The following is an 18,313-nucleotide window of genomic DNA, read 5'->3' on the forward strand; positions in this document are numbered from 1 at the left end:
TACATATGCTAAATGCAACCGTAACTCCCACGAAAGAGGAGAAATGTTGTTTTTGTATTTTCATTCTGTTTTGCTATGGGATTAGCAAAATGTAAGTTTGGGGGTGTGATAAGCACCGAATATTGCATATTTAAACACCCTTAATTGCATTAGTTAGGTCCATTATTTGGTTTTATTGGATAGATTATCTTCATTTGTATGTTTTTGTGTATTTTTAAGTTTATTCTCTAAAAATAAACAAAAATAAGGATTTATTGGCTTTCGAAGAATAAAATAATCTCGGGTTTTAACTTCAAATGATTTTTAAGAAAAGATGACCCAAATAGTTCATGGACACTTTGTGCAGTGCATAAAAGAGAAGAGGGACTCAATGGCCCAAGCCAAAGCCATGCAAAGAAGTTGCATTTTGAGCCCAAACTGCAACACTGTGGGTGCCCGCCAACTCCATGCACAAAAGTGGCAAGTGGACACCAAGAATGAAAGAGGCCAACAATTGCAAGAAATGAGCTAAATAAATTCTAGTAGTAAACCGATTTCACAGGTGAATGCCAAGAACCGTAGGTGCCTGCCAGATGCTGCAGCTGCACGCTGGCATTCATTCGCGCACGAGCAAAGAGGTGCCATGGTACGCCGCGGGCGGACGCCAGATACTACGGGCGCCGACCAACCTATGGACAACAATGAGCTGTCCCACTCTCTCTTGGTCAAAGGTTGTTCCCTTTAATTAGGGAATGAAGGTTACGACTTTGAGGGCTGTAACCCATTTTTTGTGTATTATGTACCATATCTATATGAAAAAGATATTATAAAATTATTATTGATTTAATTTAGAAGAAGGGGGGAGAGAGATTTCTAGGGTTCCTACGGAGTTTTCCTATTGAAGGGAGCTGTAACCATGGGGCTAGAGTGGAGGACTTCTTCTTGTTTAATCCTTGAAGCAACTGCCATGTCCATGAAGAAATAACTCCCTTCCTAGGGAGTTGATGTAGCCCATTCCAAGTAGAAATGTTGTAATTGTGTTTCAATTTAGGGATTTAAGATGTATATAGCAAATTTCATAATTTAGAGATTTACCTATGTTGTAATTGGATTTCATTCAAATAAATGATTATGTTGAATTGTCTATCTTGTCTTAGAATTCATATCTTCATAATTACATTTCTTACATCTTTATAATGAGAATGAAGATGAGATTATACAATGGTTTTCTTGGCATGTTGTATGAAGATTTTGATAGTCCATGACTTAGGGAAACCTGTAATGGATTATGACTTAGTCTTTGACTTCATGTGCATTTACCATACATGTAAGGGATTTAATAGTCCATGACTTAGGGAAAATGTTTCATACTACACTCTAGTTTAGGTAGATGAATCATGCCAACCTTTGATGGATTATGCTTAACTCTTTAATATATGAACTTCTTGAAGATATTGTGGCTATCATGCATTTATACAAATCATGGTTGTATACATAGTTAGTCCCCTGGTTAATTGAAATTAAACATATTTATGAGGCTTGTGGTGAAGTCATCTCCCTATCCTTTTTTTCTCTAAGTTTAATCCATTTAAATTCATTTTATTCATTGTTTTAATGCAATTTCAATTCATAACTCTAAGTGACCAACAAATCAAACCATCATATCTTTTATTAAACTTAAAGTGATTTTACAACTTTGGTTGCTATAAATTAACAATTCTTATGGTTCGACAAACCCTTATAATAGCCCTATTCTACATTAATTTGTGCTATTGCAAGTGGTGATTTTAATTAGTAAACAAATATCACACATCATTCATGCTCAAATAGGGATGGTAATGGGCAGTCTGGGAGAGGATCTCATTCCCCATCCCCATCCCTACTCCCGTTTAATTTTGTTACCCCAAAAACTGCCACCACACCGATTAAAATTTCACCTCCCACCCCTATAACCATTCCCACCCCATCCCCACTTGCCCCGCCCCATAACTGAATAAATTGAAAAGCCACTCTTTGGTTAGTAAAAAAGGTCTTGGAAGCCAACAAGTGAAAAACCTAACATCTTCAACCTCTAAAAATCTCCATTTTAAAACCCATTGAGTTTTTTTTTACAGAGTGAATATTAGAACACCAAGAGAACGGATTGCTCGAACCCATGCCTGACATATCGTAGAGACAAGGTGAAGATATGAAAAGTTAGATCATTTGATGTGTTTTACTTAAGGAACTGCTATCTCATATTATTTTTTTTATTTTCTTAATTTTTGAAAAAGGTAGTGTAATACCCTAATATTTTAAAGGATTTATTAATTGGGATTAATTATTTTTATTTTATTTTTAAATGATTTAATTTGAATTAATTGCGTTTATTTTAATTTTTAATTGATTTGTTTTAGCGAGTGCTTAAATTAATTATTTTATTTTATTTATATTTCGTGAATTATTGATGATAGGGAAAAATAACCCTAACCTATCTTAACCTAACGACAGCGGTAATTAAGTATTGACTAGCCGCCAGACCTCTTCAACTTTCAAGTGATAATATCTCGTTATCAAGGATAAGCATTTCTATTAGATAAGAATGATAACAAATCGTATCAAGGATAAGATTTGTTATAGGGTAAGTTCAAATCTTATCAAGGATAAGATTGCCACAGGATAAGCTCCATGGGATAAGGACGATGAAATTCCCTTATCAAGAATAAGGGAAGTGACTATAAATATGAAGACGACTCAGGAATAAGGTACACATAAAAAATCTCATACTAAGACTCTTTACAATAGAAGTTCTTTCTCTGAAAACCCCCACTAACTTGATCATCAGAGGGTCAATGGCCGGCACCACACCGGTGTTTGATTTTGCCGTCCTTGTTTTGCAGGAAATGGTGTCGTACTAGGCCGTGGCGAATTTTAACATCAACAGTTGGCACCGTTTGTGGGAATGACAATTCCCTTGAATCAATTAATCACTCGGTTGGCTGTATACGTTTACGGTCCGGTATGGTTACCGAAAGAACACCGTCGCAGGGATCTGGTTAAAGGGAAGAGTTTGGTTTAAACCTAAACGTCCTAAACGAACAGACACGGCTTGCAGCGTTGGAACTGCAGGTCTAAACTCTGAATTAGGGTATGGACCAGTTGATCCAACAAAATGCAGCACTCCTGCAACACCTTGTTCCACTAGTTTAACAAAGCTTGCCACGATAAGACCTCTCGAATCCAAATAGGGGTAATGGGAATCTGGAGGAGCAGGATACTCATCCTCCCCAACATGAGACCTAAGTGGAACAAAGCCAGGTGGGAAACCGACATAGAGAGGTGATCCACCCCTCTCTTCCACGGAGTTCCCGACCCCATGAAGACACAACTGTCATTGAAAAGACAAATGAGATTTCCCACGTTGACCTAGAGATGCAGGATCTCAAGGCAAAGATGGAGGGTGTGATGCAGGCCATGATGGGGAAAGGCATTGCAGCCATAGATGGTTTGGTGCAGAAGACCAACTTGCCGTTTAGCCCCTCGGTTATGAAATACCCCTTGCCAAGCAAATTTAGAATGCCCACAATTGAGAGTTTCGACGAAACTAAAGATCCCCTTGACTACTTGGAGACTTTTTAAGCACTTATGCACCTGCACATAATGCCAGATGAGATCATGTGCAGGGCTTTCTCAACAACCCTCAGAGGATCAGCACGGGTATGGTTTAACAAACTAAAGCCAGTAACTATCGAAACCTTTGAAGAATTGAGTAAGGGCTTTGTGGGCCATTTTATTGCTGGCCAGAGACATAAAAGGCCGGCTACCCACCTCCTTACTGTGAAGCAACAGAAGGGAGAGTCACTGCGAGATTACATTAGTCGTTTCAACACGGAGATGTTACAGGTGGAGGAAGCGGATGACAAGGTGGCCCTAGCCGCCTTCATGGGAGGACTCCAAACCTCGAGATTCCTCTTCTCTTTATCAGAGGAACCTTCTACCAGCATGGCCGAGTTATTGGTTTGAGCTAAAAGACATATGAATGCTAAAAATGCAATGATTGCGAGAAAGGGAAAAGAAGGGGAGGATAAAAAGTCAGACAAGAAAAGGCCGGCCCTGACAACCAGAGATGAAAAGGAAACCAAGTACAAGAAACCCATGGTCAACCAGAATGAAAGGGTGTCTCGCTATAAGAACGCGAAGAGGTATACAAATTACACTCCTTTAAATATGCCAATAGATCAAGTTTTCCTGCAGATCCAAGATGAACCATATTTGAAGTGGCCACCAAAGTTAAAGTCAGATCCGGCGAGGAGACCTCATGATAAGTACTATAGGTTCCATAAAGACCATGGGCACGCCACAGAGGATTGCTTCGACCTCAAGGATCAGATTGAGACTCTGATCCGAATGGGGCATATGCGAAAGTTTATTGTTGGGAATGACAGAACCAACATTAATCCACCTAGAGCAGGCCGAGATAATCGTCCTCCTGATTAACAACCAATGGGAGAAATTAGGGTTATAGCCGGGGGATGTGCAGGAGGTGGAGAATCAAGCTCAGCTCGAAAGGCTTATGCCAGGAGAATACAAAGCTCATCTAAGGTGTGCGAAGTTGGAGTACAGGTTCAACATCGGAAGATGCCTCGTCTAGGTGATCCTGTTATTACATTCTCGGACGAAGACATTAAAGATGTGCAACAACCTCATGATGACCCCCTCATTGTTACCATGATGATCACTAATTATACTATTCGATGAATCTTGGTGGATAATGGAAGTTCGGTAAATATCATTTTCCTTGATGTATTCAGCAAAATGAATATTGGTAAGGAGAAACTCAGACCTACTAGATCACCATTGGTAGGATTCACGGGAGATAAGTTCTACCCTCTAGGAGCTGTCATTCTTCCCATCACTGCAGGAACTAGCCCGAAACAAGTTATGGTCATGGTAGACTTCCTGGCGGTGGATTGCCCATCTGCTTACAATGTTATCCTAGGAAGAACTACCTTAAACTCAATGAGGGCAATCACTTCGACTTATCACCTCTTGATGCGTTTCCCTACAGAGCAAGGCGTAAGCAAACTAAGAGGAGATCTGACCACTGCCAAAGAATGCTATGTTGCGTCTCTGAGAGAAAAGAAGCAGTAAGAGGCTTTGGTTGTCGAAGAAATTGAAGAACAGGAGCAGGATCGAGCCAAGCCAATTGAGGACCTGGTGGATATATGCTTAAATGACAATGACGTAACAAAAAAGGTGAAGATAGGGTCTCTACTCCCCTTAGACTTCATGAATACTCTTGTATAGTTCCTCAGACATAATCAAGATGTGTTCGCATGGTCACATGAAGACATGTCTGGTATTGATCCAGCTACGATCGAGCATCGATTAGACACGGATCCCACAGTCAAACCTATCAGGCAAAAACGAAGAACATTTGCTACAGAGAGGAACATGGCTATATCAAAAAAGGTGAATAAGCTTCTGAAAGCTGATTTCATCCAAGAGGTTAATTATCCCGACTGGTTGGCTAATGTTGTTTTGGTAAAAAGGCCAATGGAAAATGGAGGTTGTGTGTAGACTTTACTGATTTAAATAAGGCGTGCCCCAAAGATAGCTTCCCTCTGCCAAGAATCAACATGTTAGTAGAAGGAACGGCTGGCCATGAGTTGCTTAGTTTTATGGATGCATATGCAGGATATAACCAAATCTTAATGCATCCACCAGATAGAGAAAAGACCTCTTTTGTCATGGACAGAGGTTTGTATTGCTACAAGGTGATGCCTTTTAGGCTCAAAAATGCTGGTGCAACATACCAGCGGTTAGTCAACTTGATGTTCAAGAATCAAATCGAAAGGAATACAGAGGTATATGTGGATGACATGCTGGTAAAAATCTTAAAAGCTCAAGACTACCTAGTTGATCTACATAAGACATTCCAAGTCCTTAGGAAACACCAAATGAAACTCAACCCAGACAAATGTGCCTTTGGTGTCTCCTCAGGGAAATTCCTTGGTTACATGGTAAGCAGGAGAGGGATAGAGCCAACCCCGAGAAAATCCAGGCAATTCTCAACATGCGGTCTCCAGCATCGACTAAGGAACTTCAAAGATTAACAAGAAGAATCGCCGCTCTGAACAGGTTGATTTCCAGGGCAACGGATAGATGCCTGCCTTTCTTTCGTGTGCTCAGGAAAGCTTTTTCATGGACACCTGAGTGTGAGCAAGCTTTTACAGAGCTGAAAGAGTATCTCACTTCACCACCGTTACTATCATGGGCAATGCAAGGAGACCAGTTGTATTTGTACTTAGCGGTTTCTCCATCGGCAGTAAGTTCAGCCTTAGTCCACGAAGAAGATGGAATTCGGAGGCCAGTATATTATACTAGCCGTGTATTCAGAGGAGCAGAAGAGAGGTACCCAAGGATAAAAAAAGTTGGCTCTTGCCCTAGTTGTCTCTGCAAGGAAACTTAGGCCTTACTTCCAGGCACATACCATGCATAATAGTATTAACAGACCAGCCACTTAGGCAGGTCCTCCGCAAACCTGATACTTCGGGGCAACTTATAAAGTGGTCGATAGAACTTGGAGAGTTTGATATCCAATACAAACCCCGAACGGCCTTAAAAGCCAAGCACCTGCCAGATGTTATAGTGGAATTCACACCAAAAGAGGGGCATGAGCATGGCGTAAATGAGCAGGAAGAAACTGAGTCTACTTGGACATTATACATGGATGGGACGGTCAACGCCTGTGCAAGTGGGGCAGGGCTAGTAATTGTTTCCCCGAATGGGGAATGCATCAAATATGTACTCAGGTTTGGATTTAAGGCAACCAACAATGAGGCAGAATATGAAGCCCTCCTAGCAGGCCTCAGGATAGCTAAAGCTCTGGAAGTTGAGCGACTACTAGCGTATACCGATTCTCAAGTAATAACTGGACAAGTCCAGGGGGAATATGAAGCCAAGGATGAGAAGATGAAGACCTATCTACATAAGATAGAAGATATCAAGGGCTTTTTTAAGAAGTTCTCTATTCACTGGATCCCCCGAGAAGATAATAAGCTGGCAGATGCCCTAGCTCCACTGGCAACCGCAGAGGAAGATAAAGCCATACCTGTGGGATATTTGGATGAGCCTAGCACAGTTTGGGATTGGCCACAGAAAATACACCAGGTGATCCCAGGTATGGAGTGGGCAGAACCCATTATCAGGTACATAGAGAACGAAGAGCTACCCCAGGATCGCATGGAAGCACGAAAGATCAGGATGCGTGCAGCAAAATATTGCCTCATTGAAGGGGTTCTCTACTAGAAGGGATTTTCTCTACCCTACTTGCGTTGTGTCTCCATAGATGAGGCGAATTATATTATAAAGGATATACATGAAGGCTTTTGTGGAAACCATGCTGGGGGCAGATCACTAGCGAATAAAGCTATCCGACAAGGATACTTTTGACCTACTATGAGGAAAGATGCGCTTGAGTTTGTGAAGAAATGTGACAAGTGCCAGAGATTTGCCAATGTCCCAAAACGACAAGCAGAAGAGTTAACCCCTCTTACAGGGCCGTGGCTTTTTGCCCAATGGGGGACGTACCTCATCGACCCTTTACCCCAAGGGAAGGGACAAACTAAATACACAATTGTGGCTATCGATTATTTCACCAAATAGGTGGAGGCTGAACCATTAGCTCATATTGGAGCGAATGAAGTAAAAAAGTTTTTCTGGAAGACAATAATCTGCAGGTTCGGAGCACCAAGGGTAATTGTGACCAATAATGGGAAGTAGTTTGAAAGTGAGCAGTTCTTTGATTTTTGTAATGAACTTGGGGTCAAAGTTCATTTCTCTTCTCCTGCCCATCCCCAAGCCAATGGGCAAGTTGAGGTCACAAATAAGACAATACTGAAGATGATCAAGACACGCCTAGAAAAGGCCAAGGGCTTATAGCCTGAACAACTACCCGGAGTTTTATGGGCCTATCGCACTACCGTAAGAACCCCCACTTAGCTTTTGGAAGTGAAGCTGAGATCCCGGTAGAAACAAAGGTTGCTACCCTCAGAACCAAGTATTTTGAACCTCAACAGAACGAGATGGAACTACGGTTAAACTTGGACCTGATAGAAGAAAAAAGAGAGTAGACCCAAATCAAGGCTGCAGCTTACCAACGGATGGTATCCAAGTACTACAACGCTCGGGTCAAGCTAAGGAGGCTTAAGCTAGGGGACCTAGTGCTTCGCAAGGTTACCGTAGCTACTATGGTGAAAGGGGAAGGATAGTTAGCTCCCAACTGGGAGGGCCCCTATCGAGTAACCCAGTGTAACAAACCGGGGGCATATTGGTTAGAGACACTTGGTGGGAGCCAACTTCCCCACCCATGGAATGCAGAACATTTGAGGAAATATTACCAGTAGGTATAGGCTATGTTTTATTATCTCACTTTTAAAAGTGCTAGTATGTTTTTAGCTTCAATAAAGCAGACCAGTGTTTAATGGATGCTGATGCTTGACTATCGAATATTATTTTCGATAAGTCTTTAATAAAATAATTATTCATATTTATTTCACGTGTTTCCACTGCTGATTACGTTATTACTGAATTTAATAAGTCATAAAAGGACTAGTAAAGCATTAAGTCCATTTTTTTATTAAAAGAAATATTCCCTTACTAAAGGGACGAGCTGGGTGAAGCTCGTAAAAAGACATTCCTTCAAAAGAAGGACATGCTTAATGAAGCCTGAAAAAGTAAAAGAAATTCTGCATACCGAAATAATGAGTATGAAGCAATATCATGAAAGACAAAATGTCAAAAGAAGAGCAACTATTCTCTGAGTTGAGAGATGTCAAAAGAAGAGCAACTATTCTCTGAGTTGAGAGATATTCTGAACAGTTCTGAGGGATTGACATGCTAAGAAAGAAAAAAAAATTACTATGGAATTCAATCTTCCTCTTTACTCTCAGCCAGAATATCATACATAGAAAAATCTATATCTGGATGATCTTTGCTGACAAGAGCTTTGAACTGGTCAAAACCATCACAGCAAGCCTTGCCTATGAGCACCTTAAACTCATTAGAATTTTTAAAGCTCTCCACGGCAGCTAACTTCTCAAGTTCCAGCTTATTGAAGTATTCTTCGGTAAGTCTCACTTTCTTATTTTGAAAGTTTAATTTTACATTAGCCAAGTCATCTTCTTTATTTTTAAGTATAGAAGTAACATCTTCGTATTTAGCCTTGAAGGAAGCCATCTCTAGGGAAAGCTTTTCATATTCTTTTGCAATAACAACAGAGTATGTAGTGCCCTATAAATCAATACATAAATAAATAAATAGTGGCAAATAGTTGAAAAAAAAAGAGATGCACATGATAAGGGTAAAATCTCACCTGACTAATTAGATGAAGAAATTTTCTTGAAAGCTCAGATGCTGGCAGGTTTTGCAATCTGGTAGCGTCATCTTTTACTACCATTTTATGTAGCCTATCATACGCGACATTAGCGTTATCAAGAACCGACTCCCCTTGGGAAAGTGCTTGGTTTGTTGATACCGAATTAAAACTCTCGAAACTCGTAGGAACCCCACCAAATCCCTAAAACCTAGAGTGGGACCTGGTAACACTCCAGGGTTTGAAGATTTACTATGATTTTGCTCTCCTACCCTTCGTAATTTCTTGGAAGTAGGAGTAGAGGGAAGATTACTTGACCGGACTTAGGCTATGATCCTTTTATTGAGTTTCTAGCCTACATAAAGAGTAGTAAGGAAAATATTTAATAAAATATTAACTAAAATTAGTAAGTTTACGTATAGGTAACTTTGTTTTTCTTACCTTTCTCTGAAGGGGTGAGGGTTTCAGTTGAGCTAGTAGCTCCTACATACAATTCTAGAGCTTCCTCCATCATAAGATCGTTAAAGGTCTTCAATGGGTGCGCAAGGGCGTTACCAACATATTCTTTTTCTTGGGCTGAGAGAGCTGGTTTCACCTTAAAGTCTGGAAAACGGAATTATAAGTCGCAATTCTCTAAAATAAATAAATAAATTATTTTGTGAATACTATTCACTTGAATAGTACCCACGGGTACTGTTCACAGGTTAAAAAAAATTATTTTGTGAACACTATTCACATGAATAGTACCCGCGGAACTGTTCACAAGGTAAAAAAAAAAAAATTGTGAGTACTATTCACATGAATAGTACCTACGGGGGTACTATTCACAGGATTATAAAAAAAAAATTTATTTTGTGAGTACTGTTCACATGAATAGTACTCGCGGGTACTGTTCACAAGGTTATTAATATATATATATATATATATATATATATATATATATATTTTGTGAGTACTATTCACATGAATAGTACCACGGGTATTGTTCACAAAAAAAAAAAAAAAAAAAAAAAAAAACCATATATATATACATTGTTATATATCATACCTGCAGGGTTTGAATTACTCCAAACACTGGGAAATTTCCCGTATGTACCGGAAATAAAAAAGAAACGACTCTTCCAGCCTTTATTATTTTCAGGAGCTGCAACAATGAGGAATATCTTCCTTGATCGACACTGAAAGTACCAAAAGTTATCATTTTTCTTCCTGGGATAATAAAAATTCAAGAATTGATTTACGGTTAGACGACCATTGCCACACCTTCCCGAAACAATCAAACAGCCTATAATAATTCTCCAGGAATTAGGGGCAATTTGAGAAAGAGCTATCTTTAAATAAGAAAGAATTTCTTTTACAAATGGATGAATCGGAAAACACAGGCCCGCAGCAAAAGTCGACTCGAAAAAGCATACCTCGCCCAAACGAATAGAAGAACATCTATCTTCTGGTTTGGGTTTGTGAAGGTGAATAGATGAAGGAATGAAATATTTAAATCTACAATTCTATAAATTCTCATCCTTAATTAAGGATTCTCCTTCACATAGAGGTTGCTTGGAAAAAGCAGTCCTTGGTCTTTGGGAGTAATCAACACCAGATTCGTCAGCATAATCAGGATCAAGTTCTTCAACACTTTCAGAGGTTGAGTCCTCAGATTAAGATTCAATATTCAAGTTATTTTCCTGCACGGACATGATGAGATATTGGATATCGCGAAAATAGCGAAACCACTTTGGAATTACACCGATAACCCAGTAAAGACAACTTGACCCAATTACGTATCTACAACAATCCACAAGAAACTCACAGTTAGGATCCAGGTTAAAGGATTTCAGACAAAAAAGAAAAGGGATGTAAATAAATAAATTATTTATTTATTTATAGGAAAATTCTTTTTCAAGTAACAGTGAAGTTCTTATAAAGGAGTCTTACTACAATATGGAAGGGGCTTGTAGTAAAAAGGAAATAAATAAAATATAGAAAGTATTTCTTGGTCCAAAACGTACCCGGAAATAGGGGGTAACTGATAGGGAAAAATAACCCTAACCTATCTTGACCTAATGATAGAGGTAATGAAGTATTGACTAGCCGCCAAACCTCTTCAACTTTCAAGCGATAATATCTCATTATCAAGGATAACCATTTTTATTAGATAAGAATGATGACAAATCATATCGAGGATAAGATTTGTCATGGGGTAAGTTCAAATCTTATCAAGGATAAGATTTCCACGAGATAAGCTCCAAGGGCTAAGGATGATGAAATTCCCTTATCAAGAATAAGGGAAGTGACTATAAATACGAAAATGACTCGGGAATAAGGTACACACAAAAAATCTCATACTAAGACTCTTTATGATAGAAGTTCTTTCTTTGACCACTAACTTGATCGTCGGAGGGTCAACGGCCGGCACCACACTAGTGTTTGACTTTGCCATCCTTGTTTTGAAGGAAATGGTGTCGTAGTAGGCTGCGGCGAATTTCAACCTCAACAATTGATATGATGATTGTTGTGTGTGTGTTTGATTATTAATTAAATTATTTGCGTGTTGATTTTATTAGTATGGTGTGACTTGGTTGTAATTTCTTATTTTGTTTATGTGCTTCAAGTAATTAGTTATTTTAATTTAAGTGTTTATTTAATTATTTATTTTATTTAAATTAATTAGATTTGGGCTTAAGGGAAGTTGGACCAAAGGATGTGATCTTGGGCATGAAGGAAGCCTTGTTGGGTTAATTAATAAGGGCCCATGGTTATAAAGATATTTAAATAATTATCTTTACATAATTTTAGATATATGTGTGTGTGTGTGTTTATGATTTTATTTTAGATATATATATATATATATATATATATATATATATATTATATAATATATGTGCATACATATTATTTAAGATAATAATTATTTTTACTATTTTATTTGGTAGTCCTACTAGAAATAGGATTTGGATTTTAAAATGTATAAATATACACATAAAGTTTTATTATTAAAAGTTTACACGTTAGAAAATAAGAGAGGCAGAGAGAGAGAAGAGGAGAATGCTGTGATACCCCTCGGATCCGAGACACGGGTTGATCAGGCCCAAACCCGAGGGAATATAAAACAATCAATATGTAACCGAACACAGTATACAAAGTGAAATAAGAAATAAAAATAATAAACTGAAAGAAAGCTAATTTAAAATCCTCAAAAATAAAATTATTAAAATTCGATACTCCAAATCTCCATAAGTTTAACAACTCGGGAATCCATCTAGTGGACCCCTTATTAAAAACCTCAATAGAAACTATAACATCAGAAATAGAATCTAAAGCTAAACATAGAATGGATTCCTACGTAGTCGGATGAATGAATGTCTGTATTTGCACTGCACGTCCAAGCTCTAACCCTGGAACTGATGAACACCTGAAAAATAAGAGAGTGGGTCAAGCCCACATGCAAGTCCTATTCTACTACAATCCATACAGTAATCCGATAAGCAGATACATCCTAGAGAGCCCAACAATATCTGAAGTAGTCCATATGTATATATAGTACACACTATAGGATGCTTGCTAGTCCAGTAGGTCTGTCTCAGCCTGAATAGAGATACCATGCAAATTGCACATAATGTGGTCATGTGTACCTAGACCTACCAAGGAACAACACCTATGTCCAGTTATCCATCCTAGGCGATATACGCGCCCTAACCATAGTCCTGAGACTCAAGCTCATACCATGGCACCATAAAATAAATATATAAAGTCTGTACTCCTCCTAATACAAAATACCATCCACCTATGTAGTGGTCTGATATATGTATAATCATCCGTCCTGAAACCACATTAAGTCATTTAACTAATTTGTTGACATGACACAAGTAGGTGATTGACTTAACCTATATTGTTAATCCGTACCTTAATATAAATTAGGTAGAACTTAATGTTTGAACTAGTTCATACATAGTATGTCACCGTCCCATACCGGTACATACAATCCTCCAGTTAACAAAGTTGACAAAACAGTAATAGATACTTATCAACCATACTCCAAAATTAGCATAAATATAGTCCAACACGTATATGGCCAATTAATGCATTCAGTATAAGATTTAAAAATCATATTCCAGTCTTTTAAATAAATGAAGTAGGACTACACATTTAACTCCTCCAAACAGTACCATAATTGATGCAAATAAATAGTAGAAATAAACATCAGTTAATTCCATCTAAGCAAACTTATTTTTCCAGATAAATAACTATATGCTTATAACACAACTAAGACATGATTAACAATCTTAAATCATGTGAAGAAACCAAATTGCTTTAGAAAACAGTAAGCATAGTAATCCAGTTTCAATTCCTTTATCCAATGTTCCACAAACAGGTTTATTGTTGAACCTTATATTATTGCATGCTTCGACATAATAAATTCAACATGCTTCCCAAGAGTCTTTACAAGTCTGTAACAAATATATATCCCATTCACAGCCACTGGAACCTTTTAAACCAACCCAAACTGTCCAAACCAAGACCAGAACACGAAATATCAAGAAAATAGGGTAGAGCCGCCTCCTAAAACAAAGAAGCCGGCTCCCCCCTTGGTGGAGCCGCCTCCACCTCATGTGGAGCCGGCTTTACCCCTTGTAGAGCCGGCTCTACAAGCCCTAGAGCCGGCTCCCTCTTTTGGTGAGCCGGCTCTCCTCCTTTGAGAGCCGTATCCCCTAACCTGTTCGTCTTCTTCGCCTTCGGCGAAGTTCAGAGTCACTGTATAGTTTTTATAATTTATTTCAAGGTTCAATTGATATCCTAGAATTAATTATAAGTATGCATCCAATCCCAAATACACCAAGGTTAAGCAAGATTAAAAACCAATGCAAACAGATTCTTAAGCGAGAACAACTTTCAACACAAAAATAGATTTATGCAACCATTTAAAAGTTGATTCAAACATGCTTACAAGATTAATATTAACTTCAATTTAATCTGTTTTAATGCTTGATTAATCCCTGGAATCTAACTAGGCGTGCACAGAACACGAATTAGAGGGAAGGAATAAAATAGAGACTTACCTTGAGTTTCAGTTTTGAAACTCTAAACCACCCTCTCTGAAGCTTCCGTTCATGTCCGAGACTCCTGTCCTACACCTCTGGTGCTCTTGGTTCAACCCAGAAGCACTCCGTCCAGTTATTCTTGAACCTCTCTGGAAATCTCTCAAAGTTCTCTCCGTCTCACTGTAGTGAATAGGGTTTTGTTTGTAACCCTAAACCAACGTATAATACTGTATTTATAGGCTTCAGCACAACCCTAATTCTAATACAAACCCAACCCTAAGTCGGCTAAAACCCTCATTTGATTAACTAAAATAAAACCCTACATCTAATATACAATAGCAACCAAAACACGGACAACAGTTAATTTAAAAAACAATTTATTTAAATAGCCACATAAGCACATACTTAAAACTAGTCACAAATTCACAATTCAATGAAAAATAAATAATTAAACAATTAAACAAATAATTTAGTAAAAATGCACTAAAATAATTAAATTAAATGCCATGACTGTTCTTTTAAAATTAGGGGTATTACTGACAAGGAGGAGACCGAATCTGATAAAGAGGACGTTGGGATTTCGAAGAGACAATCAAGACTTGAAGCGTCGGTTTCGTATCAAAACCTTCAAACGAGTTTTTCTCTAACTTTCCTCTTAGAACTCATAAGGATTTCACCTTGAGTATCAAAAACATTAGGTTAAATTTACTTGATTAAATCATGTTTAGATCGGGTTATTTAAAAATATGAATTATTATATATTTTTAGTTTTGGATTATTGGATTTTAATTGTGTATATAAATGTTGTATATGTATTTTAAAATCAATTTATAGGTTGATCTATGACCCAAGAAGGTTAATTAGAGTTTCTGAAATTTCTGATATTTTTATATAATTTTCTGGAATTTTTATATAATTTTTAGATATTTATTTAGAATATTTGTATAATTATTTTTGGAATTTTTTTAACTTATGGAACGTGGTGGTCAAAGGGGAGTTTGATCTAGTACGACGCGGCATATAACATAATGGTGTGCGCGCTGTTCTGGGCTTGATGGGTGGTTAGATGGATCCAGTGCTTTGCGTACCATCTTAATATAGTGCGCAAGCTGATCCATTGGCTGACAAGGGTTGATGAAGGGGTAGTCGATCCAACGCATCACGACACATGAAGAGCTGGTGTGCATGTGCATCTAAACTGCTAATCTGGTCTGGTCAACATAGAAATGATTCGGTACGGTTGCGCTTACAGTAGGGATTGAGCTCAGCCTATTATTCTGCCTGTTTTGTTACTCAAAATTTAAACAGTTATAACTTAGTCATTTTAAATCGAAATTGGGTCATTCTTAAGCTCAAATTTAAGAATTTTTCATCCTCTTTCCAATAGTACAAATTTCATTCTTAGATTCCCATCCTATTAAGAGATATTTACATTTTAGTAAGACGGTGTCGGAAAACTATTTAAACCGAGATGTAATATTTATGGAAAACCATTTTTGACGATATTTAGTAGCATTTAATTTGCGTAAATATAATTAAATTACTATATTGGTGATGAAAGGAGGTGTGTGTGTGTGTGTGTGTGTGTATATATATATATATATATATATATATATATATAATTATTTATTTATTTATATATATATGTGTGTGTGTATATATGGTTTATTTTATTTATGAGTTGTATGGATGGAGGTATATCTACATATAATTGTTGATATATATGTATATATGATTTTAAATAATCAAGGATTATTAAGGAATGTGTTGTACATATCTCTATATATTAAATAATATATGTCTATATGTATATATCATTTAAGATAATTAATATTATTATTCTTATTTGATATATTGTGATTTATAGGTAGTATGGTTGATTAAACCATAATAGGCTGGTTATTAAATTAATGTTTTGTTTTTAATATGTATGGGATGTCTATGTATGATTTGATTTATTGTTAAGTTTAAATTTGGTACATGGTTGAACTGTAGGCATGGATGAGTTGCCAAAGGCTTAAATATATAACCTAAATATTTGTATGAATAAAATTCATACATAGGAAGCGAGTTGTTAGTTTAAATGTATAAATAAATATATTTGTGGAGGCATGGTTGAATTGCCAATGTATAAATAAATATACTTGTGGATGCATGATTGAATTGCCAATGTATAAATAAATATACTTTAGGAGGCATGGTTGAGTTGCCAATATATAAATAAATATATTTATAATGGCATGGTTGATTTGCCAAGGCATAATTAAATTGTTGTGTGTTAGATGATTAAAATTTCATTTATAGTTATTGTATGTATAAGTTGGATTATGATTAGATATTCTTAAATTAGAATAATATAGTACTTACATGTTAGTGTATTATTTTATATATATTAATAAAATAATATTGGTGGAGACATGGATGATTTGTCAAAGCGTAAATATTGGATATGTGATTTAAATAATTAAAATCATATTTGGGTTTTGGATTAATTATAATATTCCTTTATTTGTAATTTATTATTTAAAAGATTACATAACTGTCCAAGATGGAATAAATGTTATAGAGTTTCTTTTTAAAAGAAAATAAATTTGTGAATTGGTTTAGGTATGATTAAGATTTAATCATTGATTAATGGGTTTAGAAATTTAATGGATGGGATTAGTGTATTATATATAATTATTTATATATATCTGTATCATTATATATTAAAGATAAAAAACTTTATTAGGTTTGATTTTGATCAGAGATGATCTGCTTATTGATTTTCAGAGGCCTAGGTTCGTGGATTTGACCCACTTATTTTTATCTTTCAGGTTATTAGAGGTTCAAGTCTTAGGCTCCGTTAGGAAGGAAGTAAATTGGATGGAAGGGAGAGAAGAACGGAAAGATGAGACATCCCTAGGGAAGAGATTATGGACTTCCTTTGTTTTATTCGGTTGGATGGAAGAGAAGAGAAGAACCTACCAAATTCTTTTGTTCGTTGCGAGAGAAGGGAAGGGAGAATTTAAAATTATTTTTATCATTATACCTTTCATTATTTTTTTTCCGGGGTAAATAGCCATCATCTTTATTACTCATTTAAACTGTACCATTAATTTCTAGTGAAGTAACTACTGTTTTTCGAACTAGGTGTGAACATGGAGTTTTTTTTTTTGTTCTAGATATGTTCTAAAAAACTGCTTTATGCCATTGTATGGTTCTTTATGTAGACTGTGCATTTTTTCTTCTGAATTCTCTTTTTTACTAATAAGGAAATTATATAACAAACAATCCATATGTATATATATACAAGTTCAAGGTAAGATAAAGGAAAAGGTATATATATATATATATATATATATATATATATATATATATATAACACATGAATCATAACTTGATAGGTTTTTTTTTTTTTTTTTAATTTTTATTTTTTGCGTGAGATGAAATGTGTAGGGTTTACTTTTTTATATTTGGAAAGGATGATATTGTAATTTAATAGTTTTATAATAGCTCCACTTATTTTCTCTCCTGTCTTCAGCTCAAATTTGGGCGGATGAAAATTTGTAAAAAAGGAGGGATAAGACATCCCTCCTATTATCATTTCCCTCCATGTCTCTTTCCTACCGAACGAAAGAATTTTGTTCCTTCTCTCCTATTTTCTTTCCACTCCTCTTTCTTCCTTCCTATTGAACAAAGCATCAAGGTTGAGGATCTGCAGCTGGAAGACTTATTTACTCTTTCAATTTATTCCAAAGTAGGATGATAGACTTATTTTATTTATATTTGACTGGATTATTGGATAATGTTTTTACGGGTCCTTGCATTACGGGATTCCCGAGTTGTCATTTTGGAGAAGTATCAATAAAGTTATTATTTATTAGTTTTTTCAGCGAGTTATTTTTTTTATTTTATTTTTGCAATCTATGCTTATTTGAAATACTTTAGTTATTTTGATAAT

The 18,313-nt window shown here is 36.5% G+C and overlaps 1 protein-coding gene across 1 annotated transcript; it reads left to right on the top strand.

Moving 5' to 3' along the window:
• The first annotated feature begins 4,773 nt into the window (after positions 1-4,773).
• Positions 4,774-7,269, top strand: LOC132304821 (uncharacterized). Its single transcript, XM_059802533.1, has 5 exons — positions 4,774-5,105; positions 5,274-5,527; positions 5,656-5,846; positions 5,990-6,372; positions 6,486-7,269. The coding sequence occupies exons 1-5, from the start codon at positions 4,774-4,776 to the stop codon at positions 7,267-7,269; spliced, it is 1,944 nt and encodes a 647-aa protein (XP_059658516.1).
• The last annotated feature ends 11,044 nt before the right edge of the window (positions 7,270-18,313 follow it).

The sequence above is a fragment of the Cornus florida genome, unplaced genomic scaffold (assembly GCF_030987335.1).
Source record: "Cornus florida cultivar Cherokee Brave unplaced genomic scaffold, ASM3098733v1 CherokeeBrave_3.0.0_Hap2_Chr04, whole genome shotgun sequence".
In the NCBI taxonomy this organism is placed as follows: domain Eukaryota; kingdom Viridiplantae; phylum Streptophyta; class Magnoliopsida; order Cornales; family Cornaceae; genus Cornus; species Cornus florida.

Bases quoted from the DNA above. Each gene is read 5' to 3' on its own strand.
- LOC132304821 (XM_059802533.1), top strand. From the start codon at position 4,774: ATGAATATTGGTAAGGAGAAACTCAGACCTACTAGATCACCATTGGTA. The intron at 5,847-5,989 runs GTAAAAATCTTA...CATGGTAAGCAG, and splicing joins TATATGTGGATGACATGCTG to GAGAGGGATAGAGCCAACCC. The intron at 6,373-6,485 runs GTACCCAAGGAT...CCAGCCACTTAG, and splicing joins TTCAGAGGAGCAGAAGAGAG to GCAGGTCCTCCGCAAACCTG.